The sequence below is a fragment of the Fusarium fujikuroi genome, chromosome FFUJ_chr05 (assembly GCF_900079805.1).
Source record: "Fusarium fujikuroi IMI 58289 draft genome, chromosome FFUJ_chr05".
NCBI classification, from domain to species: domain Eukaryota; kingdom Fungi; phylum Ascomycota; class Sordariomycetes; order Hypocreales; family Nectriaceae; genus Fusarium; species Fusarium fujikuroi.
This window is the reverse complement of record NC_036626.1, coordinates 3,705,672-3,730,702: the sequence shown is the minus strand read 5'-3', so window position 1 is coordinate 3,730,702 and position 25,031 is coordinate 3,705,672. Positions and strand designations below refer to the sequence as shown.

Here is a 25,031-nt window from a genome sequence, read left to right as displayed (position 1 = left end):
TCAGAGTGGATTGGATTGGATGCGATCTAGCTGACGACAAGGTTGGTCCAGAGCGTTTTGCGTTTCTGGACGGTTCATTCATTGCCCCTAGGTAGTTAGTGAGTGTCTTCGACCCCCAATTAGCGGGTGCTTAAAATTACTTTCTGGGTACCGGTACTCGCGACTCGAGGCGTTGGAACGGTACAGTACCAGAGCGTAATCAATGGCGTAGTGGTTGTCCACAGCAGCCAGCAGCGTGCAGTCCCTGAAAGTTGTATCGGTCTCATTTCAATGCTTCAATTAACGGCATCCATTAAAGAAAAGAGTCGCTGGCCATCTTGAATCCGCCGGTGCAACAGCTTGTGCTTGTGCATACGACGGCGCTGAGCGGCCGGTTGGTCCCAAAATGCAAAGGGGGTCTGTCCCTGAGACTGACTGCGAGTTTATTTTGCGGCCGCGCGGCTTTGGGGTTGATGGATGTATCCGTCCACTGGCAGGGCCCTGAGTAGTGGAGATGGCTTCTCTTTTCTAGAGGTCGCCGTCCCGTCATAGCCGTGATCCCGCTGTAGTTGCGCACGAGTTGGTACTGCAATGTGTTATTCGTGTTTCCAATCCCTTCTTGTTTGATGAGAAGAAGCATTGTCGAAGAAAAGCCCCAGTAGACCAGCCACCGACGCGTTTTACGAGGTGATAGTCTATTTGGGGGCATGGACCTGACTCACCTGGGCAATGCGCCAAGTGATAGTCTCTAGAGAATCTGGGTAATTAGTCAAGCACCATCAACGACATCTGTAAGTCTTCACCGACGTAATGGGACATTATTGACGTTGCGCGCGTGGTTTCTCAGGGAAGCCCACAGCACAGCACAGCACAAAACAACACATGAGGCATGGAGATATGGAGATACTGTAGTTATCTCAAGACGAGGGGGGTTCTTTTGTAAGTCAGTGATAGTGAGCAACTCAAAAAACTGGTACCTGTCTAAAAGGTATACGCTGGACCCAAAGTCACCTCACCTCCCTGCCCTGGTAAACTTGAAGGCCGATCCCCCCTGCAGTAACAAAAGGACTTTTAGAGGACAGTGTGGCATTTTAGAAGCCGTCTTTTCCTTGAACCCTTCCGTCTCGGTCATTTCCCCTTGGAAGAATTGCGCAACGCCGCAATGTGTGATGCACCAAAATGAGGTTCCTCAACCCGACATCGTGAGTTGATGGCGACTGAGATTAATATTCGTATTTTTAAATTTTGAATTGGCTGAATAACCTCTCTTGCTTTCTGTTTCTTGGCTGGCCTAACTGTACGGGTTATTTCATGGCTGTTACAGCCGCAACCTTAACTCAATTATCCCTTGCTCTACGTCGCATTCAAAACATCAAGCTTTCAGTCTCTTGACGCGTCCGCAATCTCTCCAATTGCCGTTCTTCCTTTTCATACTGATCGCTTAGAGCGCAGCGGTTTCACAGCGACAGTCATTCTTGGGCCATTGGAGGCCCGGCGAAATGACATTGCGCGTCTCGTGCTGGGCTGCTCCCTCAGGTGCCCATGCTAGCCATGCCACTCATTCATCCACTGGCGTTTGATTTTACTTGGTTTCAACTCTTGGCTCGACATGTTTTGTGCCTTGGTATTGCTTGGCATTAGAATTTCCTAGCCTTTGTGTCTCATCATCCCTTTGGCAACTCTTGTTTGCCAGCCCTGGGTCTTGGTAGAATCTTAGCATCTGCTACCGTCTCTTTGGAGACCTGAATATTACCCTCAAAGATGGCCTCACCTGTCGTATCTGCATCCTCTCACTAAGTACCTAGTCACCTAAGATTGAGACATGAGCGCGAAAGACCGAGGTACCAAACTGTACCGTGCTGATAATACGGTATCAAGTACCGTAGTAGTTGGCTCCGCCCATGGAAGGACCCCGATCCAAAGCCCCAAAAGACCAGCCCAGGCTCGGGCAGGCTCAGACTCAGACTGGACTGAGACTCAGGTCCTTTTGGAGAGCCCGTTCGAGTTACCGTCTCTGCATCTCCACCTCCACTCTTTCGTTGTTCTGCCCTCTCTCGTTCGCTCACCCCGTTTAACTAAGTACCTGTTGTTGTGCGCTGCTGTAGTATTGTTGCTTGTACTGAGCTTGTTACTCTCCTGTTGTTGCTCAAGCCAAACCAAACCGAATCATCTGTACCCGCCTCGGTCGCGAAACCCGCCCGCTACAACTGGGCTTTCCCTCACTCATCCCTTTCTCTTTGACTTGGAACAGTTTAGTCCCTTCTGGCTCAGGCCATACCCATTTTAGTTCAGTTAGGCTCCGTCAAGTCAAGTCAGTGCAGTGCAGCACGCTACGGAGCGGTACTTGCTACGACAGGCTATCCCCCGTCTATTGCCCAACATCAGCGCCAGCACCAGGGCACTCACTCTCAGACTCTCTCTACCAGGGCGCTTCCCCCATCACCACCAACTCATTTCAGTCTTGGATACCTACCTACCTACCTTACCTTACTCTTCTATTTCTATTCTTGATCCTGCCACTTTCTGCGCGGGAACTTTAACTGAACTCTCTTGAACGCTGATGGCCTAGGCCGTGAGTCTTGGGGGCGATTGGGATATGGGCTACCACTTGCCTCACACCTTACGCTTGCGACCCTGCATCTACAATTCATTCACTCTGTAGTCCCTTTGACTCTCTTCGACTATTCTTGACTGCCCGCTTCAATCAATTTCCAGTTCTGCCGCACGGCGGCGGCGACAACGACGACGACATTTCCCTTCTTCTTTTTCTCTCATAATAATACCCAGCTCGTTATTCCCTTTTCATCGTGGCCAAGAGGCCTATTAACTGGTGAGTGAAAACCTGCAACATCAATCACCCGCCCCTCGGCTCCCCTCGTTGCTCCTTGGCGCCTCAGCGTTGTGCCCCCGAACTCACCTCCTCTTCTCTACCTGGCATTCGCATCAACATTGTCCGTTGCCCTGTATCCTTACAAGGAAACCATCCCATCTGCGAGTTCAATCGGCGATGGGGCCCTAGGCTTTGCCAAGACCCTCCAAATTTCATACCCCGATCGCCTTATCCCCTCAAGTCACCAATGTCGAGCAGTTAACTCCATGGTTCTTTGCTAATTCAACCAAGTTCGACATGCCTCCGGACGTCGGTGACAACGACGCTGGCCAGTCGGCTCACGACTGGCACGATGACGCTCCGTCGCCATCAGCGAGCATCAAGTCCGACAACGATCTTGACGAAGACGGCAACCCACAACCCGGCGCGTCATCCCAACCGATTCAGAAGCGACGACGAGTAACGCGCGCATGCGATGAATGTCGACGGAAGAAGATCAAGTGTGACGGCAAGCAACCATGCACGCACTGCTCCGTCTATAGTTATGGTACGCGGCTTCTATCTAATTTATCGCTCAATCGCTTGTTCTCATACACTTTAACCCTCATACTGGAAATCGGCGCGGTGGCTGACCGTTACATGCAGAATGCACGTACGATAAACCTTCAAACAGGAGAAGAAACCCGGCCCCACAGTACATCGAAGCCCTGGAAAGTCGACTGCAACGCGCCGAGTCTCTACTTCACAAATTTATGCCCGACGTCGACCTGGCCGACCCGAATCTTGATCCAGCAATTCAGCAAGAATTCCGCAATCGCGAAAATGCTCGTGCCCAAGCCTCCAAGGCTCGACAGCCTCCTCCACCACCACCCCAGCCTGAGCAGAATGAAGCCCATCTGACCTCGATGATCGACTCCGTTGGTCAACTTGATATCGACGAGAAGGGAAGTTTGGAATTTCACGGGAACTCCTCAGGCGCTGTGTTCTTGAAACGTATGAAGGATCATTTCCGAGGAATGCTTGGTTCGTCCTCAAAAGCTCCGTTTCTGCCTCGTGCCGAACGACCGGCTGGTCTGGAGTCCCCCTCATTATCTTCAGTCGGAACACCCTTCTCAACAGCTCCAAGCTACCCAGAGCTCCCACCAAAGGATGTTGCCCGGAAGCTGTGTTATTATTCCCTTAGCTGCGCGACATGTCTCGTTCGAATCCTTCACGTTCCCACTTTCTACGAGCAAATGGACAAGATCTACGAACGACCACTGGACAATCTAACCAAGGACGAAACGCAATATCTTGGACTATTATTCTCCGTCATGTCTCTTGGGTGTATGTACAACAATCTCGACGATAATGACCCAGGAAGCATGCCCTATCAAGATGCGACGGAAGAGGGCCTCAAATATTACAATGCTGCGCGATCTGTATTACACGATGTGACCGATTGTCGCGACCTTATTTCACTACAAGCTCTTCTATTCATTATTCTTTTCCTCCAAGCCACCTCGAATCTAAGCAGCTGCTATTCCTTCGTTGGTATTGCACTGCGCTCGTCACTCCGAATAGGCCTTCATCGACACTTGCAGCACGAGAAAATCGATCCGATTGAGCAGGAAGTCAGAAAACGCGTATTCTACGTGGTTCGACAAATGGATATCTACGTTTCTACATTACTTGGCTTTCCGCTCCTCCTTAACGTGGACGATATCGATCAGCCATTCCCTTTGGAAGTTGATGACGAATTTATCACACACACCGGCATTTTACGACCACCGCCTGGATCTCCATCTTTTTTCCAAGCATTCAACGCCCATTCAGAACTCATGGAAATCTTAGCAAAGGTCACGAAATACGTCTATCCAACGAAGGGATTGGGCCAGACCGCTGCAAAAGACAACAAACCTGCCTCTACCTATCTAATTAGTTATGGCCGCATCAAGGAAATAGAAGCTGAGCTTCATTCTTGGTTTGAAAGGCTACCCCAGCATTGGCGCCCAAGTGGTGAGGGGCCAATTGAGACGGTTCGGTAAGTGCGGCAATGAAGTATTTGAAGATGTTGTAAGAGCATTACTAACCAAGGTGACAGAATCCGTCATTTGTTAAGATTTGCCTATGCACATGTTCAACTTGTGCTGTACCGACCATTCTTGCACTACGTCTCTCCTCGTCTGAGTCAAGGAAGCAAGGTCGATGAGCTATCATATGCTTGTGCAGCCGCAGCCATCAGCGTCTCTCGTAACATTGTGCACATTGGATTGGAAATCCGCAAACAGCGGGTTCTCAGTGGACCGTACTGGTTCATGTTGTACACTGAGTTCTTTGCCGTCCTGTCACTTGTGTTCTACGCTACAGAAAACCCTGAGAAACCCGGTTCTGGTGAGGTTCTAGCAGATGCTCGAGCTGGTAGACAAATGATTGCAGCACTGGCGGAGAAGAGCATGTCGGCTGAGCGAGTTACCGGTGCCCTCAAGGTATGGCTCTACATTCGAACTCTAGTAATTCTTACTGACATTATTGAAACAGGCTCTATTTGATCAATTACCTGAGCAATTGGATGCTGGAGCGATACGACAAGCGCCTTCAAAGAAGAGACCTGCCCCTACAGGACGGCCTTCCTCTGTTTCATCTCACCATACTCCAATTCCCGCAAGCATGTCCTCAATAGGAACGACGGACTTCACTCGTGCTAGCCAGATGTCAACAAGCTCGTATCCTACAACTTTGTCCCAAGGAACAATGGATCTGCCCGGAGGAGGCATGACAGCCTTCCAAGATAACACTTTCTCAGCCAACTTCGGTGATTTCATGTCCCCCGATTTGCAGCGAAGCACCCCAGAGTCGACCAGCAGCGCAGCGACAAGTACTCAGCGCTACCCCTACGCAGGACAGCAAATGGGTATGCACAACCCTGTCAACAAACTGGACTCGCTCATGTTCCCGTCTGAGGATCCTTTTGCCTATCCAAACCAGCCTATGATGGAATTGGGATTCCCGGGCAAGACAGATCAACCCACCACCATGGGAGACCAAAATCAAGATATGCAACTCTTCTTGACTGGAACTTTCGACGATGTGGAAAGTCAGATCTTTGGACAACCACCGCCCTACATGATGCACCAGCAGGGCCAGCCCATGATGAGTGCACCGAGCCACCAACCGATGTTCGCCAGTCCATCAGCCATAATGGGAATGCAGCCCGGTCAACCGATGATGCAACAACGGCGACCAGTGTCACAAACGCACGCGATCCACCAAGGGCACGCCATGTCAAACCGACGAGCGCACGCACAACGGCATCAAGAAAGGCAAATACAACAAATGTTTACGGAACAGGGCATGCAGGCGGATTGGGGAGGCTTCTTTGGCTCTGGAAGAGGAGGATTCCAAGGAATGTAACGGTCGCTACATTTGATACCCACTCATGATACGGGAGGACGGCAAGCGCGCGAGGCGTCGGCTAGTGATTTTGATCTTGATTTTTATTTCATGGGAAGAGCGATTTTGATTTGGAACGGAGTGCTTGGACTGTTAAAGGGGCTAGGATACCACGGTTGAAGAAGATGGCAAAGGAATGATCGCGTTTTTAGATATGGCCAAAGCACATAGACGGCGGCTGGGACTGGTGTACACTTGGACAAACATTGGATTGTCTGTTGAGGTTCAAGTTGAAGTGGATGTGAACAAAGGAGGGAAGCTGAATGAAAGGTGTAGGATCATGGAGAAGAAGACTACTCGTTAGCACTGCAATGAATCCAGCTTTGAGTATAGATCCATCCAATTGTAATGAGACTCGCCATAAGGCATATGAAATATCATGTTGAAAGTGGTTGACCTGAGTATTGTGCAATATATACTGCTTGGCTCGGAGATACGAGATCTCTCAGCCACTGAAGCAATCATTTGCGGATACAAGATCGGATCGTCCCGTAATCTAATCCACCTACCTTTTCCTCAACAATTCCACGCGGCGGACTAAAAGCGTCTCATTATCGATCTGGTTGCGTCATGAAATGGATGAATTAGTGCAGTTGGGCTTAGAAGGCTTGTAAGGGCGTTATCGGGGGGTTACGATACGCTGTGACCACTCCCGATGCGCACCGCAAGGAAGCGATACGGGGGAGACTGTGGCTGATTGATTACGGACGGATACTGTAACTCCAACTGTAACTGTAACTGTAGGTGAGGTAGCTTAGTACCTAGCTTTAGTGTATGTGTTATCACATGAAAACTTGAAGCTTCCTCTCTTTTCAATAAACATCACATATTCTTGAGCAACTCTCCTTGTCCATCTCGGCCCTATTTAACACGCTTATTCGATCCTACGTACGAGTAAACAAGGCTGTACTGTACTGTATTTATAGTGCACGCAGATGGCACCGCCGATAACGCCGCCGAAGCCCGTCTGCGGGGAGCAGAGGCCTCAAGCACGTGAAAGAAGGTCGATGAGCTACGAGTTTGTGCTTGAGGATGAATTTGATGCGCTGTGAGTTGATCTTGGACTCTTATGCCCCTGTTGATGTGGTGTAATAATCAGATCACTGACTCGAGCTTCGTGGTAGATGTGTTGAGGTAAAGAAGAGTGACGATGACTGTGGCGGTAAAAGCAGCAGCGGTAACAAGTATCCCGGTATGTTCAAAGAAGCTCTGTCTCGCACGTTATCGATATTCAAACGAGTACTGACATACCATGAAGCCAAACTCCATGCGCGCAAGGTCGTCAAAGAGCTCGGTGTTACTGATGGACTCATCTATCTTCCTGGGGAGCCTACACGCCTCTATGAGGACTCAGACCAGTCGCCTCCTTTCAAGCAACGCAGATAGTATGCTATCCAGTTCCCATGAAAGAAACCCCGCTGATGAAAACACAGCTTCTATTACATGACTGGCGTTGACTTTCCCGACTGTGCCGTCACTTACGAAATCGCCATGGATCGTCTCACCCTCTGGATCCCTTACGCTGAGCCGCGACAGGTCTTGTATCACGGCCCAACTCCTGACGCAGCAGAGGCTATGCGCAAATACGACGTCGATGATGTTCGATACACTGCTCAGCTGTCGAAATTCCTTCATGGCCAACTTCGTCCCGAGAAGACCCTCTATGTCCTTCACTCCGATCAGGCCCCCAAGTTGACTGATCGACCACGTGGACAGACCCAGATCAACTGCTCCAAGCTGCGACCTGCCATGGATGAGGCCCGTGTGATCAAGACGGAATATGAAGTTGCACTCATTCGTCGCGCTTCACGTATCTCTGCCGCTGCTCATCGTGCCGTGGCCGAACGTCTCCTCACTATGCGCAATGAGCAAGATGTCGAGGCAGTTCTCCTTGCCGCTTGTACTTCACGTGGTGCTCACGCCCAGGCCTATCCTATTATTGCTGGCGCTGGTGTCAATGCTTCGATTCTACATTACGGAGCTAACAACCAGCCGCTCGAGGGTAAGCAACTGATCGTTGTCGACGCTGGTTGTGAGTACCAATGTTACGCCAGCGACATCACTCGTACTCTTCCTGTCAATGGTTCCTTTTCTAAGGAGGCCTCCGCGATCTACTCCATTGTGCAGCGTATGCAAGAAGAGTGTATAGCACGTGTTCGACCCGGCACTGTCTACTACGAACTTCAGCTCCATGCTAGTGATGTAGCTCTCCAAGGCCTGCGCAAGTTGGGTCTTCTGAAAGGCAACTTTGAGGAGATCCAAAAGGCGGGAACCGTCGCTGCTTTCTTCCCCCACGGTCTCGGTCATCATGTTGGTCTTGAGGTTCACGATGTCACTGGCCATGAGCGTCTCTTGATGAGAGATAACTTCCACGTCGAGGGTGGTAAGCGTGAGATGGTGACCGCCACGGCTCTGGTGGCCATGCATCGCATGGCTTCATCTTCCCCGCCTACAAAACCAAGACAATCTCTTCAACCCAATATGATTGTGACAATTGAGCCAGGAATGTGAGTACTATACCTTCTCTGAAATCGAGGTCCATGAGCTAATTTATCGAAGCTACTTCTGCCGCCCTTTTATTGAGGGGTACTTCCTGAACAACCCGTCACATGCCAAGTTCATTAACAAAGACTTCCTCGAAACATACTACCCAGTTGGTGGTGTTCGCATCGAAGATGACATCCTTGTCACACCCGGTGGCTATGAGAACTTGACCTCTGCTGCCCCCAAGGGTGACGAGATGCTTGATGTGATCAACGGCAGCTTTGAGAAGATTTAATGACGATATGAATGCTTGCATTTGGCTATGGAACTGTCGGTGAGCAAGGCAAGCGAGTCTGGAATGTTTAGTGTTTGAATGCGTGGATGGTTATGGGTGGTCCAGGAGTGGTCTAATGACATTGAGGATCTGGTCCAAGTAATGAGAATGAGTTTCGGATACATAGTCTTTCAGATTTGCAATATTGATTTATGATTTTCTCTAATCATCATACTCATTTCTTTTCCTAACATAAAAACTCTCCCATGTACACACGGCTCATGCATCTAATTTACAAAGCACTGCAATACCAAGGAACAAGGGGTGAGGTCAATACTCACTATCCAAACACAAGTTCTCCCTTGAATCCATATCCCCGTCTTTTTAGTCCTCCTTCATGAAACTACAGATACTTCTTGGGCATGGATGAACGCCGTTTCTTGTAAACCACATAAGCCGCAACGAGAAGACCTTGTGTACCAAGGAAAACAAAGATAAGGAAGCGGTGGCCAGGGGTCTTGGCCATGACGGTTTCTGACAAAGAGTTGTGGTGGTCAGAGAGAGTGTCCTTGAAGGTACGCTCGGTGGATTGCAGCTTGCGGTTGAGTTCCTTTCGGAGACCCTGGATATCCTTCTCGAGCTCTAAGACACGGCTGTGCAGAGCAGTGATATCGTCGAGCTTACGCATATCGGCACGGAGCTGGCCGATCAGGGCAGTCAAGTCCTCGTGGCGCTTCTCATCCTGCTGCTGGTGGCGTGAAGAGGTGCGCTGCAGGGAGGCGAGCTGGTGGTTGGTGTTCTGGAGGCGATTGTGCAGATCCATGAACTGAGCCTTGGAAGTTTGGAAGATATCGGGATCTTCATCTGCGTACTCGCCATCGTTCCGCTTGTTGTTACTGTTGGAGGCGTCCCTGACGGGTGGAACACGTTGGTTCTGGTTCTGGCCCTGATTTTGGTTTTGCTTAGGGGGGTCACGAACAGGACCACTGTCGCTGTTATCAGCCATGACAACCATCTTGAAGATCTCAAAAGAATCAGGGTTATCAGGGGTAGCAGCAGTAACACCAAACTGATAGCCTGTGGGAATGCTGAACTTGTCTGACTCGAAGCACAGGTTGCCATCCAACTCAACACGGAATGTCCTGGCGGTCTGTCGAAGCTTGACCTGCGAAGGTCGACCAAGGTTGCGATAGTTGTAAGGGCAGTGTCCGAATGAGAGCTCATCGACATTGCTTTGCCTCGAGTAATCGGTGTTTCCGTCGTTCAAGAAACCTCGAACCATGCCACTGGAACCGCCAGAAGTGTCAATAACAAGAGCCAAACCGTCGAACTTTCCGACAGTGTAGATGCTCCCAGAGCCGATCGTAGCAGGACCGTTGCGAACAAGCCAGATGTTGAGGTTGCCACGGCCACGATCAGGGCCGTTGGCTCGGAAGTCAACGTCGGCGATCCATTGGTTTCGAAGTAAAGGTTGCTGGCCCCAGACGGCACCTCGTTGATTACCAGGAGCAAGAGGTGTCAAGATAATTCGGTTTGAGAGAACCTCGGGCGTGTTGGGGTTGCCTTGGACAGCAAAGTTGGGGATCTGTCCACGGGCTTCGGCTGGGCTTATCCTGTAGACGCAGGGCGAGTTAGCATCATTGGGATCCTGGACAGTGCAGTACCACAAAAGTACCAAAAAGGTAGAACAAACCTTCCGGCATGACCAAAACTAAGTTCACTGATGAGATACTGAGCCTGCGACAGGCTTGCTGCCAGCAGCGCAGCCAAAGAGAAAGAGACCTTCATAGCAGCGTAAAGATGGATGCGAATAGAGAGCTTCCAATGGGACCAAAAGACGAAATAAGAACAAGGTTAGATCAATATTCCAACCGCAGACAAGACAAGACAAGCAAAGACGGGCTCGCTCCTTTTCCCAAGTTGGGGCCACGGAAAAAAACGAGCTCGGGAAGTTGAATGGAATGAGCCGAGTTGGTGGAGGCAAGGCTGAGGTCTAAGGACACTTTGCACTATCCAGCCCCTGGAACAAGCGTATACCGTACTTGGTGGTTGGAGTTTGGAGCGGGGGTTCACTGTAGACCAACAATCAAGAATTCACGCTGGGCTTCTGTAAGATACAATAACGAGGCCTGTAATTTAAGAATTAAGATTATGAAAGAACAAATAATCTATCAATTGATACTCAAACCCAACAAGGGAGAGGGAAAAGTCTCACAAGAAGCAGGCATTGGCTTGATGAAGCCACATGCTATCATCCAACTCAGCCTTTGAAAAGGGTCTTGTGGCGCAACCTAACTGGAGCGGCGTGGCTTGATGATGCCCAGTAAAGAGCATCATTGGTGGATTTGCTAGCTAGCTAGGTAACGAGATGGAAGCTGGGGAAAAGAGCTCGGGCTGTCGGTAGCTTTAAAGAGAGGACGGTGAACCCCTTTCGAGGTGTTTTGAGATTGTGTAATAGAATTGAATTGAATAATAAGTAGGCAAAGACTGGCAGTTTGGGAGCTGTCTCTGTTACTTAGGCGTTGACGCCTGTGGCCAGAATAAAGTCAAAGCTATACCCCTGAAAGTACCCCTACCTCTGGCTGGACCCCAGATTGGGCATGTCTATGAGGGTTCCTAGAGACCATTGTGTGTCTTTAGATTTGCCTGGGTTACTTTAACGGTCTGAAAGTTTTGGTTAAGGCTAATTGGCCCTCTAAGAGATTAGCCAATAAATTCTGTCAACTCACATGGTGAAATGGGCTGAGTGTTTGAAGCTTTGTTGTACCGGTCCCTTGGCTGTCAACTCATGCTAGGGTGTTTTAGTGGGGACGTGTGCTTGAACAAACCACCTCATGTCCAAAAAAGAACACGAGCCAATCTCCTTCTCGTCATGACTTGTATCAAGATCTACTTCAACTAATCCCACAGCAACAAGGTCATGAGGCCATCCCCAGCTCCGCGACAACACAAATAGTGACCGCGCATCATGAGCGAACATTACCCAACAATTGCGCAGACTGCGCTTGTGGCTGCTGCCTTCAAAATCCTCCTGTTCCCCGCATAGTGAGTCTTGTTCCATCATATCCGTCGCGTGCCGTCGCTCACCACCACCGAAAAGCAAATCGACCGACTTTGAAGTCCATCGCAATTGGCTCGCTATCACCAACAGTCTTCCTCTAGAGAAATGGTACTTCGAAAAGACGTCGGAATGGACCTTGGATTATCCTCCCTTCTTCGCCTACTTCGAATGGATCCTCGCACACGTCGCTCGTCTGATTGATCCCCTCATGGTCAAAGTCTACAACCTCGATTACGAGAGCTGGCAAACGGTCTACTTCCAGCGAACTTCTGTCATCATTACAGAGCTTGTGTTGGTCTGGGCCCTTCAGACCTTCATCGACAATGCGCCTCTAAAGTCCCGTCGCGCCGCTCAGGTCGCCGCTCTATCTATCATCCTTTCTCCTGGACTTCTGATTATCGACCATATTCACTTCCAGTACAATGGCTTCATGTACGGAATTCTTGTCATGTCTCTTGTTCTTGCTCGCGATAAGAATGAGCTACTAACCAGTGGGCTCATCTTTGCTGCCCTCCTATGCTTCAAGCACATTTACTTGTACTTGGCGCCAGCTTATTTCGTGTATCTCCTGCGAGCATATTGCCTGTCGTCTAAATCCATCTTCCGAATTCGCTTCTTGAATTCCATCAAGCTGGGTTTGGGTATTGGAACCATCTTTGGAGCTGCTTTTGGACCATTTGCAGCTATGAATCAGATTCCTCAGCTTCTGAGTCGATTATTCCCTTTCTCTCGTGGTCTATGCCACGCTTACTGGGCGCCTAATGTCTGGGCTCTTTACTCTTTTGCGGATCGACTCTTGATTCACAGTAAGTTCTACCTTGATTCAGAACAGCTACCTCAGCCATTGGTCTAACATTATCTAGTTGCCCCACGCGTTGGCTGGACTGTCGACAAGAACGCCTTGCAGAGTGTCACTCGTGGCTTAGTTGGAGATACAGCTTTTGCCGTTCTGCCTGAAATCAGCCCCAGGACATGTTTCGTTCTCACACTATTCTTCCAGGTCCTACCTTTGATAAAGTTATTCTCTCAACCAACCTGGGAGACGTTCATCGGTGCTGTCACCCTGTGCGGTTATGCCTCCTTTCTCTTTGGCTGGCATGTTCATGAGAAGGCCATTCTTCTTGTCATCATCCCCTTTAGTCTTATTGCCCTCCGAGACAGACGTCATCTCGGAGCCTTCCGGCCGCTGGCTGTTGCCGGTCATGTATCACTCTTCCCCCTGCTATTCACGCCGGCAGAATTTCCCATCAAGACACTCTATACTATCACCTGGCTTGTTGTCTTCCTCATGGCGTTTGACCGCCTTGCCCCTGCTTCCAACAAGCCCAGGATCTTCCTACTAGACCGGTTCAGCACACTGTACATTGCCGTGAGCATCCCACTCATTTTGTACTGCTCACTCCTACACCAGATCATATTTGGCAAAAGCTACGAATTCCTTCCTTTGATGTTTACGAGCTCGTATACTGCGATTGGCGTGGTTGGAAGCTGGTTGGGTTATATGGTTGTGTATTTCACAGCATGAAGTGTTGATGATAGATACCCAATAGATTTCATATCTTTTCTAAAAATAAAAGACTCTGGCATGATGTTTTCTGAGTAAAACGTAGCATTCTGTTGGTAGTTTGGTAGCAGGAATAATCACTGCTCGACCTGTGCTTCAGAGACCCTGAGTCTATCCAGGGGCACAATCAAGCTGGCTGGCTTCTTGGGGTCTATTCACGATAGTTTGTCATTCTATTGTGCTTTTTATCCTCGCGCGTGCGGAAGCAGTGGCAGGCAAGTGTACAATAGCATGCGATACCAAATGTGGAGCTTCATAGAGCACAACGCTAGGTTATGTCCCTGGAGGAGGTTGTGGCTCCAGCTCTGGCAGTGACATAAGGGCGCTTTTGCCGGTGCCTAAAAGTGCAAAGATATTTCATGTGGTCTGAATAGATTACGCCTGACTGCCGGGCTTCGTTTGGGGGCATTTATGAAGTGGTATGGTTGTATAAAATTCCAATATGACTTACACGACGCGATTTACAGAGAGGCTGAAGAGGCTCTTGTTCTATGTCATGATGCTCTGTTAATTCCAGGCAGTCTAGATATAATCTTACTACACTGACAGAGTGCCATCTCCAGAGGCTCTATGACTCTGAACTGCTCTTTGCTGGTGATTATCGTGAGTGATTGTGGTATCAAAAGCTTACTTGGCGTCCCGAGATGACGGTCTGGAGTGTCTCCCAGGAGAATTTCAAGATTAAGCTATATTAGGTACAGCTTCCAGAATCTGTATTATCTGTTTCGGAATCCATGTTTTCTGGGTGCAGAGTGACGTGAGGATTATAAAGAGTCCAAGAACGTGGGCAAAAAGTTAAGTTAGGCTTGTTTTATAGGCGGGCAAAGTTGAATGATGGATCTTGGACGAGGAGGAGGAGGGCCACGGGCCGACAGGGGTTGGAGGTGGAGAGGATGGAATGGATCCATGAGGAGCTAAGCTAAAAAAAAAAAAGCTGGGACATGACAAGACATTTTGACGCGCCTAGAATGTTGACTCCAAAAAAGTATGAATATAATATAATGGACAGTACACAAGTAAATTGTATGTAGTAATATATCATATATACACTTGTTGATGTATCACTTCTCTCACTTTTAGTACTGTGTTAGTCTCATCCTCGGGTATCTGCAGCCGCATTCTTCATCAAAGCATTGGATCGGACCCTAATGAGGTGCCAGCCGTGGAGGGCACCTCAGGGACGGCATTGAGTCCAAGTACCTGTACTTGTAAGTTACTGAATCATGGCGCATATCTTAGTGGCGGCCCGGGTATCTCTCAGCTCCCAGTGACCCACCGTACTACCGGGACCTGACCTGCCCGTTAAACTCCCTCCCGCCAGCCCAGGTCGCGTACTTGTAGCCCGCTTCTTTTCCTTCTTTGGATTCTTCTTTTCTTCCTACATCATTCTCCTCGCTCTAGTCACGCCCGCAGCTTGTCTCTGCCTCGACAACGTCTGCGCATTGCAAGAGATATCTCATATATCATCTTTTTTCGCGTCTTATACCTTGCTTCTTCACCCTTCCTCGACCTCCGCTGCCTGTGAGCGTGTAAGTCGTTCAACTCCGGACTCCGTCTCTCGAGGAGCCCACCCCCGATTTCTATTTCCCACCTACGCGCCCGCGGTCTCCTCGATCCGCCCACGCAAAGCGAAGCGACCCCAAATTTCGTCTTAGCACCGTTCTTCAACGTCGCGTCTTCCACCACAATCACCCTCGTGCTCATGCTGCAATATAGCATCGCTTTCAACCTTCAATCTTGTTAGTGGGGGCAGGCTATACCTTAGCCTTGCAGGTGGTTTCTATTGCACATCCGACTCGGCCGCTTGCGCCTCGATTACTTGACCATGGTACGCGCTTCTCTTGCTTGCTTCTCGGCCACTTCGCCTTTGCTAAACAAGTATCACCAGGTCCTCTTCAAACGTAAACCGGTCCGCTTCTTGCCGGCACAGGAAATTGAAGATGAGAATACTGAGGTACGGCTAACTTAACATAGCTATAGGTTTTGCGCAATGGCTGAACAGTAATAGGTCTGGCACATTCCTCAAACAGGGGAGATCTTTACCTCATATGAGGACTATCTTGATCGGTAAGTGCCATGTACCACCCGAGTTCAATATTACACCTTACTTACACACCTTTTAGAATGGATTTCTATAAACAGGTTAGCCATGATATCTGGTTTACACCTCGACATCCCTTGCTTACCCATCCTGCAGCGTCGCTTTAATGATCAGATTACAGGCCATTCCGGTCTGACTTTCTTTGAAGCTCTAAAGAGCGAGGTTTGTTTTTTAAACTTTGATTCATCGTTCAACGGCTAACAATGGCTTAGCTTGCTGGCGGCAAAGAAGTCGAAGCTTCGTTTCCTGAGGCGCTGAAAGGTCCTATACTGCGTAAGGTGCAGTTTCAGACCGTTTCTCGCCTGGATAACCTCGTTGATCAAATCTACGACGAGTTCAAGCATGACTATTACCCTGGTGAAGAGGTCACGGTGACCATGAAAGGGGGTGATCGCGCTCACGGATTGGTCCGCGACAAGACAACTTTTGGTCCCCGCGCTCTTCCTGATGGAACTCACTCTTTACCTACAACCCGCTATCTGGTGGATCTCAAGGACACAGAACAGGACACGATTGTAACCGATGAGCACATCTGTCGCGACCGGGGTATCTTCACCAAGGCGATGCTCAGATCTTTCATTAAGAAGACTGTCACCCGCGACGCATGGAATGGGGCACCGTGGTTAGTTAAGCATGACTATGCGAGCCAGTATCATATCGATACTCGTGTCCCTCCTCACCTTCGATACGACACCAAGGTTATGGAACGTAAACAGCTCCAGGCCCAGAAGCGAGCCCACCTCAACCATGACACCAACGGACATGATCTGACTTCTGCACTTCATTCTGGTCCAGTACGTTTGCCGGAACTCAAGCCGGCCCCCAAGAGTAAGGCGAAGCCTGGTCAGCCGGGTTCTGGTTCCAAAGGTCTCAAGTGGCCTCTTAACATGCCGGTTCATGGCAGCAACCCATTCAGCTCTCCTTCGGAATATGGCATCCAGACACCAATCCAGCGTGAACCTACGCCGCCGCCTCCTCCACCACCTCCCCCAAAATATCCCATTGAAGATTTGCAGCTTGAGCCCCGAGATGATCGCAAGCGTCCGCCACTTAAATTTCTCTGCAGAAACCCACCTGTCAAGATTGAAAATGACGACATGCCTCAGAGTGAGTATTGCGACAAGATTGAGATGGAATCGATTGGCCCATTGCTGGAGACTTGGGACACCCTCAATGTGTACTGCGAGGTGTTCAAGCTGGACTCGTTCACATTTGACGATTATGTTGAGACCCTCTGCGTTGCATCAGAGGATGTTCCGATTCAATTGCTTGACGAGATCCATTGCTCAGTATTGAAGATTCTGGTGGACTCCGAAGCCGATGGTGGCAAGGTTCGCATCACTTTACCCGAAGTCGACGAAGAAGATAGCGACGAAGACAGCGATGAGGATGCCAGCGCTCTGCCAACTCCTGAACCTGAGGCTCGGCCAGTTGGACGAGCTACCCGCAGTAGTCTTGCCAAGGCAGAGGCAGAACGTTTGGCTGCTGAGGCTGCGGCCGCCGAGAATGAAAGCGAGGAGGAGACTAAGCATCGTGCCGAGCAACTTCTTAAGGATTACGACTGGATCGAGCACCTTCGGAAGCGAGACTTTACTAACGGGGGATGGGAGCGAATCATGGTTGGCCTTCTCCATCAGTTATCAAAGAACGAACGTCGACATGAGGTCTGCGAGGAGCTCTTGCACCTCCTTGTGCCTGCTGGGGTTGACGCTACTCAAGAAACTGTCAAGCAACGATATGCCCAGCTCGATGTCAACCAGCGTGTCAAAGCTTTGCAGATAATCTGCATGCTGACCACTGAGACCAAGGCCATGCGAGGCTACATGGAAGATTGCAGCGAAACCATGACCACGTACCGCAAGGAGAGGATCGAATGGCAGCGGCAACGTAAGCAAGCGTAAGTCAAGAGCCAAACTTTCCCATTTGGCAGCGAATGCTAACAATCTATGCAGCATTGAAGATCTACGCCAACTCAATGAGCAGAAAAAGATCCTCCTACCAGACAACATGCCTCCTTCCCCACCAAAGGAAGAGGATGGAGACGTGAAAATGGCTGATCCCGAAGATTCCATTATCTCGCGAGGAGGAGACGGCGAAGAGACGGAAGATGACCCATCGGCTCGCAAGCGCCGACGGCCTCAGACAGCCAAGCAGCGTAAGCAAGAGGAAGAAGAGGCTCGCAAGAAGGAGAAGGCTGCCAAGATTACTAAGACGCCCAAGCCGCCTGCCCAGTCAAAGCAGTTCACCAAACTTTTGAAAGATATTCAGAAGAAAGAGGAAGTCGTCAAAAAGTGTGAGGAGGAGATTGCCGTCATCGAAAACGATCTACGCGAGGCTGACTGCCCTCGAACCCGAGTACTTGGAAAAGATCGCTTCTGGAACCGGTACTATTGGTTCGAACGAAATGGCATGCCGTATGGTGGGCTTCCCGATAGCTCGACCGCATCAGCCGATTACGCCAACGGCCTGATCTGGGTTCAAGGACCCGACGAGCTTGAGCGAGAAGGATACATCGACCTGCCTGCTGAACTCCAGGAAGAGTACAAGGAAAAGTTCAACATGACTGTTCCTGAGCGAAAGGCTATGGAAGAGGCCAACACCAGTGTCTTCAATGCACACCAGTGGGGTTACATCTCGGAGCCGGCGCATGTAGATGAGCTCATCAAATGGCTGGACCCTCGTGGTTTCAACGAACTCAAACTTCGAAAGGAGCTCTTAAGTTTCAAGGACAAGATCGCCAAACATATGGAGAGCCGCAAGGCCTACCTCTCCAAGGAGGAAGATGGCGATAAGAAAGAGGAGAATCACAAGCGAATGAGCACTCGCATCCGGGACAAGTCGCCGGAGACACCCAACTACCGCAGCCTCCAGTGGGAGAACACGACCGCGCTGGAGGAATTGGGACACTTACACAGTGATCCCCCGCCACCTCCCAGATCTCGAAAGCAGACTCGAAAGCGGGAGGCCGTTAACGACGCGCCAGCCCCAGCAACAAAGTCTCGCCGACGATGAAGAAAGTTGTGTGTTGCTTATGAAGTAATATCCGTCTCGTATCAAAACGGTGTCTGATGTGCGAATTGACTGCATAGCAAAGGAATAAGGAAAGCATCCAGAAAGAGGATCTTGATGGATTTTTTTTACAGCGGATTTGGCGATGGTCACAGCGTGTTGATTTTGGCGCGAAGCCCTGGATTGGAGGAGTCTTAGAGCAAAAGGCGTTTGGTTCCCTATATTTGCTTTTGTGGAAGGGGTTCGGGGAGGGAGAGGAACGGAACGCATCCAATGGCATCGCATCACATGGCAAACGGCAGCATTTGGGAGTGAGTGGCATAGAGAGAAAGAAATACTGTAACTAGATTAGAGGCTCTGAAACTGGGCTCTGCCTTGTATGAGACAAGGGCAAGACAAATGAGAAGATACATGCATACATACAATCAATGAATACTTGCTAATAAATAGATCGACCCGAGGACTCGGCACATGTGATGCTCCCGGTCCTCTATTTAATTTATGGATCGACATTCACTAGCCAACCAAAAGTGATGCATCACGGTCGCATATCATATTTAGGGCGGCCTTATTTGGAACCTTGGCCGAGACTAATGGGCCATATAAATTTGAGGCTCCCGGATATTTTGTGAAGATGTCATAGACTCAATTCCTATTGTTGTCAGTTGATTCACCTTGATACACCGTTTCACGCCGTTTGTAGTATCCAACCATGGCTTCAAACGAACTACCCCACGTCAAGCTCTTCTGGTATGTCTCATTTATATATACACCAATGTGCTGTGTCTTCAAATGCTAATCAATTCAGGCTCGAGAAGTCGCGCTCCCAGCGCATCCTCTGGCTGCTCCAGGAGCTCAATCTGCCCTATGAGCTTGAAATCTTCCACCGCAACAAGAAGACCATGATGGCTCCCCCAGAGCTGCAAAAGGTGCACCCACTGGGCAAGTCGCCTGTGATCCAGATCAAACCTGCCGGTGCCGCTGAAGACGCTGAGCCCATCACCCTGGCTGAGAGTGGCTTCATTACTCAGTATCTTGCAGAGAACGTGCCTGAGGGTAAGAAGCTGGTGCCTCAGCGATGGAAAGAGGGTATGGAGGGCAAGATTGGTGGCGAGACTGAGGCTTGGATGAGATATCAGTACTATCTTCACTATTGTGAGGGCACTCTCATGCCTCCTCTGGTCATGGCCCTCGTTGTCAGCGGTATGTTGACATTCTCTCTCTCTCCTCAACCTACGATCACTAACTCGATATACAGCCCTCAAGTCCCCTCAAGTTCCCTTCTTCATCCGCCCCATATCAACAATCCTCGCCAACCGCATCTTCTCGGCCTTCATCTTCCCCAATGCGCATGTTAACCTCAAAATGATTGAAGGCCATCTCTCTACATCAGGTGGCAAGTACATCTGCGGACCGCAACTCACTGCCGCGGATATTCTCTTGAGCTTCCCATTGATTGCTGCCAAAGAAGATCTTGACGAATTTGGAAGCTTCGAGAATGGCTCTTGGAAGTCAGAGTTTCCAAAGGTGGCCGAGTATATTGACTTGATTGAGAATGAAGAGGGCTACAAAAAGAGTGTAGAGAAGATTGTTGAGATTGATGGAGAGTTTTCTGCTACTCTTCGGCCAGGACAATAAGCTTGGAGCAGCCCGGCAGAAACGAGGTATTGATATACTAGATAACAAGTATAAATTGAGATATGATTTTGTACTATCAAAGTATGGCAATCCCAAAAGTGACATATAGAAAATAGCATTATATCTCACCTCTCAAGCATAAGGTAACCTCTTGGTGAGGTAGCGACTTACCCGGTACATGCCACACCGAAATTTACCGAGGTGGGATGCAAAAAGGCATTTGATTGGCTCCTCACCTCTGGTCCATCAACTTGATGAAAATAGTACCTACTAAGTGACCCTCAACTGAGTTACATATTACAACTCATTCACCAAAACCCTCCTGGGGCCTTTACGCCATGTACGCATCTCGGACAGCCTGTTCAAGGTGCTCATCACAGTTGCGATCGGTTCCGGCCTCAGCCAAGCGGCTTGGGAGTGTAGCTTCGTATTCAACCACAGCTGACATTCCTGATACACCCAGAACCAGGCCAAAGGCAGCTTCACAGTCAGCCAACACCGGCAGGGAGCCAAAGCAGTCACACAATGGACCAAGAGTAGGATTCAATGCATTCAAACACAAACAGAAGCCAGACCAGGACCCGGCATTGGCACTGTTCAAGGAGATCGTGAGCCGCGCCGATCATGAAGAGGCTGTCAGTGAGCCTATGCCTGTTCTCACTGAGCTCGAAATCAGCGCAAGACTCAAGGAAGTCATGTCTAGAGGATTCAACCCAGATGAGCGCTACGGCATCTTCCGCGACGAGATCTGGCCGAGTATCGTTGGACTTGAAGGCCAGCTCCCCAAGAATATCTACACAGCTGTAACCCAACTACTCGGCACTGAGTGTAATCACATGTTTCAAAATGGTCTATACAAGAACAGCCACGATATAGCTGAGAAGTACCGGGCATTTGGGGACTACAGCCTCCGCCTACGAAACGATCTCATTCTCAACATGTGCGCTAGGTTCTTACAACCCAAGAATGCGTCCGGTGACCGCACCGCAATGAGGGTGGAGATTCTCAAAATGTGGCAGCATATTTCTCAGCTCAAGCGACCCAGTGAAGCCAATAAGGAGACACGTTTCGCACTACCCAGCGTCACAGAGGTGTTGAAGGATGCAGAGTATAGCAGGGATGGCGCCCCAGCACAAGCAGGGACACAGGCATCTCGAGCGCTGGCCTCTTTGTTTCTTCAGCTGCCGCCGCCCCAAGCCATTGAAGTCATCCCTTCACTACTGGCTACCCTCGCTATCACTTCAGATAACAGATATTCTGGCTCTGAATACAAGACACAGTTGTCGCCCTTACTAATACTTGTCCGAGCGGTGCTATCCAAGCACAAAATCAAACAGGCTGATATCGATACTATCGTGTCAGAATCCTCAAAGATTTCTCCCGAGACACTGACCACACTCAAGGAGTATGTCACACAACAATGGACTCTTGCATTGGATATGATCATGGGTGAATCTCACGCCTGGGTGAAAGCCTCATCTCAGGGTCCATATCCGGGGGCAAGAAATAATCTCAACAACTTTCATAAGCAATTGCGAGCAGCTTATAGGGCACGCAACAAAAGTGCCATTGGATCCGTCTGGGACGCTATGTTAGGGGCCTTGCGCGACAACCCGGGCATCAAACCCCAGCTGGCTCACGATCGCGAATTCCTCGATTTTTGGATCTTTGTGTGGTGTGCGATCCGCCGTTATCCAAGAGTTCAGGAGACTCTAGACCTAATGCGCTCGCTTGACGTTGAGCCAACAGTCAGAACTTACACAAGCATGATGCACGGATGGAAGATGTGCAAGGATATTGGCAAGATCGAGGCATTATGGGGTCAACTCGTCAAGTCTGGCATGAAGCTCGACGCTGTCATCTGGACTGAGCGTGTGTCGGCGCTTATCGAGCTTGGTCAGCATCAGATGGGTCTACAGGCACTCGCGGAGTTGGTAGAAAACTGGCAACGTGCAGTCAAGCAAGGAACACAATCCCAAGCTGTTGAGCCTACTATCGAAGCCGTTAACGCTGCCTTCAAGAGTCTGTTAAATGCAGACCCCAAGGCCGCACACGATTTGTTGGCGTGGGCTGGAAGACAGGGTCTCGCTCCAAATACTCGCACCTACAACATCCTCATTCGTGAGACGATTCGCATGGGCTATCACAAGAACGTCGGCGAGCTCTTACAGTCCATGCAGAAGGAGGGCATCGAGCCTGACTCTGCTACCTTTACCATTCTACTCGAGTCTGTTATTGGGCGCATGGAAGATGCCAGTGCTGAGGAGCAAGTTGTCGCTATCAAAGAAGTCTTCAGCCATATTGAACAAGCTGGACTCAAGCCTAATCTCGAGACATATGGCAAGATGCTTTACGCTCTTGATGGTCTTCCCAACTGCTCCGACGATGTTATTTCAGCCTTGCAGCAACACATGCGCAGCAACGGCTTCGGTTCTGTTTTGACACCTCACATGATTACTATTCTGGTTGAGCGCGCCCTTCGTCATGATCCTCCCGATATCAACAAGATCCGCACTCTGCTCAAAGACAACAATCTAACAAAGGTGTCCAGCGGCGACCAGACCCTGTGGGAGCGAGTGATGACCGCCCACGCCATCGGTGGTAATGTTCGAGAAGCCATGTCAATCTTTGACGATCTCGCTAATTCCGGTCGCCCTGTCACGTCGCTCTCGTGTCTCAAGGACCTGATGCAAGCGCTTCTCGAGAATGGAGACACGGAGTCGGCCAAGAGAGTCGTGGATGTTGTTCTCAAGTATAAGCTTCATGATAGGGAGAGCAAGAGTGCGAATGAGAGATACTGGAGACATCATTTCTGGTATGTGGCTCAGCATAATGGTTTGATAGACAGCCAGAAGTTGAGGCAGTATGCGCGTTCATAAGGGAAAAGGAGGAGGCATGATGGGATGAGAGAATTGTACCATTTAGCAGTCAAGGGTTAGACATGTAATAGAGGTATATACCTCGCTGGGATAGATGTTGTGCTGACTATGCCTTGAAGCATCTGTTTTGTATATTGAATGACAAAAGTTTTCATCGCCAAGACTATGATATAGACTGTTTTCTTTATTCGCCCAGCGCCTTTCAATATCACCAACTCAACTTGACATATCAAAGATGCAGTTCTCAACCTATGACTGATCCATCGGTTCTCCTTCACCAGAAGCTTCGTCTGTCGTCGTTGATTTCTGCCCAAGCATAGCAGCCACTTGTTCCAACCCCTCAACATCGCTCCTCGTGATTTTGCGTCCTTCTCCCTGCCACTCCCCATCGCGTACCTCGCCCTGATCTCCCAGCTCTAGACCTCTAGCTGTCTCGAGATATTTCCGCGAGGCACCCTCGACGTATTCCACACGCTCACGTCTCCAAGTACGTGAGCTACTCGAGGCATCCTCCATTGAGGTGTCTGCGTCCGTGGGACCAAGGTCTGGAAGCAGCGTGCGTAGTGATGTTGATAGAGCGCGGAGGGCTTGTAATTGTGAGAGGGTGAATTCTGTTGTCGTCGCGATGGGCTTATCGGCTCCAGCGGCCTGAAGACTTGCCTTGTCGCGCAAGAATCCAAAGGCTGAACCATCTGGCGCCTGAGCCTGTCCCTCCTCTGCTTTCACATTGCCAGGCACAACACCCAGCACAGACCTCAATTTGCCGAGCAGCGCATCATTCCGGGCCCTCTCAGATTCGAGTGCTGTGTGCAGTCGCTGGCTAGCATGTAATCTCCTCCGTAGCGCAGTCACAGACTCTGTCGTTGGCCGATCCGGAACCTCTGACCCAGAGAAATCCAGGCCCTCGTAGTGTGCCAGACGCATAAACGGTTGATCATCTGGCCGCACAGTTAGGATATTGCGCATCGTGTATAGCTCGAACAAATCGAAGTTCTTGTCGATGGACGCGTTGAGAAGAGTCTCGAGCTGGTGTGTGCCGTGTTCAATCTCTAGCTTGGCTGCCTCGTCAGGCGGTAGAGCCGGCGTTCCATCTTTCGAGGCATGTTTGCTGGAGAAGCCTAATGATTGCGGTGGAATGGAGAGAAGAAGGCGTTCGACTGAGTCGAGGGCACGGTCGGCGAGGACATTGACGGTGTTGATGATATCGTCGAGGAGGGACTGGGAGGCGTTAGTGCTGGTTGGGTGATATTGTGTGTTACCAGTGCCAACTTACAACTGGAGGGTACCCAAAATGCTCTGTTAAGAGCTCATAGTCTGAGTTTTGTTGCGATGCCATTTTGATTTGTCGCTATGTATACAAAGTTTGTAGTGTTGAAGTGCTTTAGTTCAATAAATGATTAGACGCGTAAATGGAAGAGACGCGTCTGAGAAATGCTCAATTCCTGCGCCAGTAATTAATTGCCTGCTAAAATGCTATCTCGTCCTCCTTAAACAGGGCACGTGAATTGAATCAGTAATCTTGTGTAACATTTCCATATATCAATTGATATGATGTGCTGTAAACTTATGGACTCTCTATCCCATCATGAGAAGTCAAGTCTAAATAATTGACACCTAAATCGCAAGGCGTCAGCACTGAATCTCAGCTGTCAAGAAAAACAACCCCGCGAACATTGTGGCTTGACTGACTGACGGATCTTCAGTGGCTCGGCCGAACTGTACGTCACTCTCCCGTGCTCAGTGGACTCAGGCCCAACCCAAATGGAACTGCGGGTAAACC

General features: G+C 49.8%; 8 protein-coding genes; 6 read left to right on the top strand and 2 right to left on the bottom strand.

Annotated features, from left to right (window-relative positions):
- Positions 1 to 3,106: 3,106 nt before the first annotated feature.
- Positions 3,107 to 6,202, top strand: FFUJ_07921 (related to transcriptional activator Mut3p; the record flags this gene model as incomplete). XM_023578227.1 has 4 exons in its annotated part: positions 3,107 to 3,356; positions 3,455 to 4,832; positions 4,893 to 5,277; positions 5,330 to 6,202. 4 exons carry the CDS (start codon positions 3,107 to 3,109, stop codon positions 6,200 to 6,202), a joined length of 2,886 nt encoding a protein of 961 aa, XP_023431070.1.
- Positions 6,203 to 7,176: 974 nt separating this feature from the next.
- Positions 7,177 to 9,020, top strand: FFUJ_07920 (probable prolidase; the record flags this gene model as incomplete). XM_023578226.1 has 5 exons in its annotated part: positions 7,177 to 7,289; positions 7,366 to 7,433; positions 7,500 to 7,626; positions 7,675 to 8,748; positions 8,801 to 9,020. The coding sequence occupies 5 exons, from the start codon at positions 7,177 to 7,179 to the stop codon at positions 9,018 to 9,020; spliced, it is 1,602 nt and encodes a 533-aa protein (XP_023431069.1).
- Positions 9,021 to 9,402: 382 nt separating this feature from the next.
- Positions 9,403 to 10,787, bottom strand: FFUJ_07919 (related to EMP47 Golgi membrane protein; the record flags this gene model as incomplete). XM_023578225.1 has 2 exons in its annotated part: positions 9,403 to 10,612; positions 10,693 to 10,787. The coding sequence occupies 2 exons, from the start codon at positions 10,785 to 10,787 to the stop codon at positions 9,403 to 9,405; spliced, it is 1,305 nt and encodes a 434-aa protein (XP_023431068.1).
- Positions 10,788 to 11,967: 1,180 nt separating this feature from the next.
- Positions 11,968 to 13,585, top strand: FFUJ_07918 (related to glucosyltransferase; the record flags this gene model as incomplete). XM_023578224.1 has 3 exons in its annotated part: positions 11,968 to 12,044; positions 12,100 to 12,866; positions 12,924 to 13,585. 3 exons carry the CDS (start codon positions 11,968 to 11,970, stop codon positions 13,583 to 13,585), a joined length of 1,506 nt encoding a protein of 501 aa, XP_023431067.1.
- A 1,864-nt stretch (positions 13,586 to 15,449) lies between these two features.
- Positions 15,450 to 18,737, top strand: FFUJ_07917 (probable ITC1-subunit of Isw2 chromatin remodelling complex; the record flags this gene model as incomplete). XM_023578223.1 has 6 exons in its annotated part: positions 15,450 to 15,578; positions 15,633 to 15,691; positions 15,748 to 15,766; positions 15,822 to 15,887; positions 15,938 to 17,622; positions 17,678 to 18,737. 6 exons carry the CDS (start codon positions 15,450 to 15,452, stop codon positions 18,735 to 18,737), a joined length of 3,018 nt encoding a protein of 1,005 aa, XP_023431066.1.
- A 709-nt stretch (positions 18,738 to 19,446) lies between these two features.
- Positions 19,447 to 20,372, top strand: FFUJ_07916 (related to glutathione S-transferase; the record flags this gene model as incomplete). XM_023578222.1 has 3 exons in its annotated part: positions 19,447 to 19,484; positions 19,543 to 19,937; positions 19,993 to 20,372. The coding sequence occupies 3 exons, from the start codon at positions 19,447 to 19,449 to the stop codon at positions 20,370 to 20,372; spliced, it is 813 nt and encodes a 270-aa protein (XP_023431065.1).
- Positions 20,373 to 20,710: 338 nt separating this feature from the next.
- FFUJ_07915 (uncharacterized protein) lies at positions 20,711 to 23,251 on the top strand (the record flags this gene model as incomplete). The annotated part of the gene is made up of 1 exon (XM_023578221.1): positions 20,711 to 23,251. One exon carries the CDS (start codon positions 20,711 to 20,713, stop codon positions 23,249 to 23,251), a length of 2,541 nt encoding a protein of 846 aa, XP_023431064.1.
- Positions 23,252 to 23,500: 249 nt separating this feature from the next.
- On the bottom strand, positions 23,501 to 24,587 carry FFUJ_07914 (related to MTW1 Determining metaphase spindle length; the record flags this gene model as incomplete). XM_023578220.1 has 2 exons in its annotated part: positions 23,501 to 24,469; positions 24,525 to 24,587. The coding sequence occupies 2 exons, from the start codon at positions 24,585 to 24,587 to the stop codon at positions 23,501 to 23,503; spliced, it is 1,032 nt and encodes a 343-aa protein (XP_023431063.1).
- Positions 24,588 to 25,031: the final 444 nt, after the last annotated feature.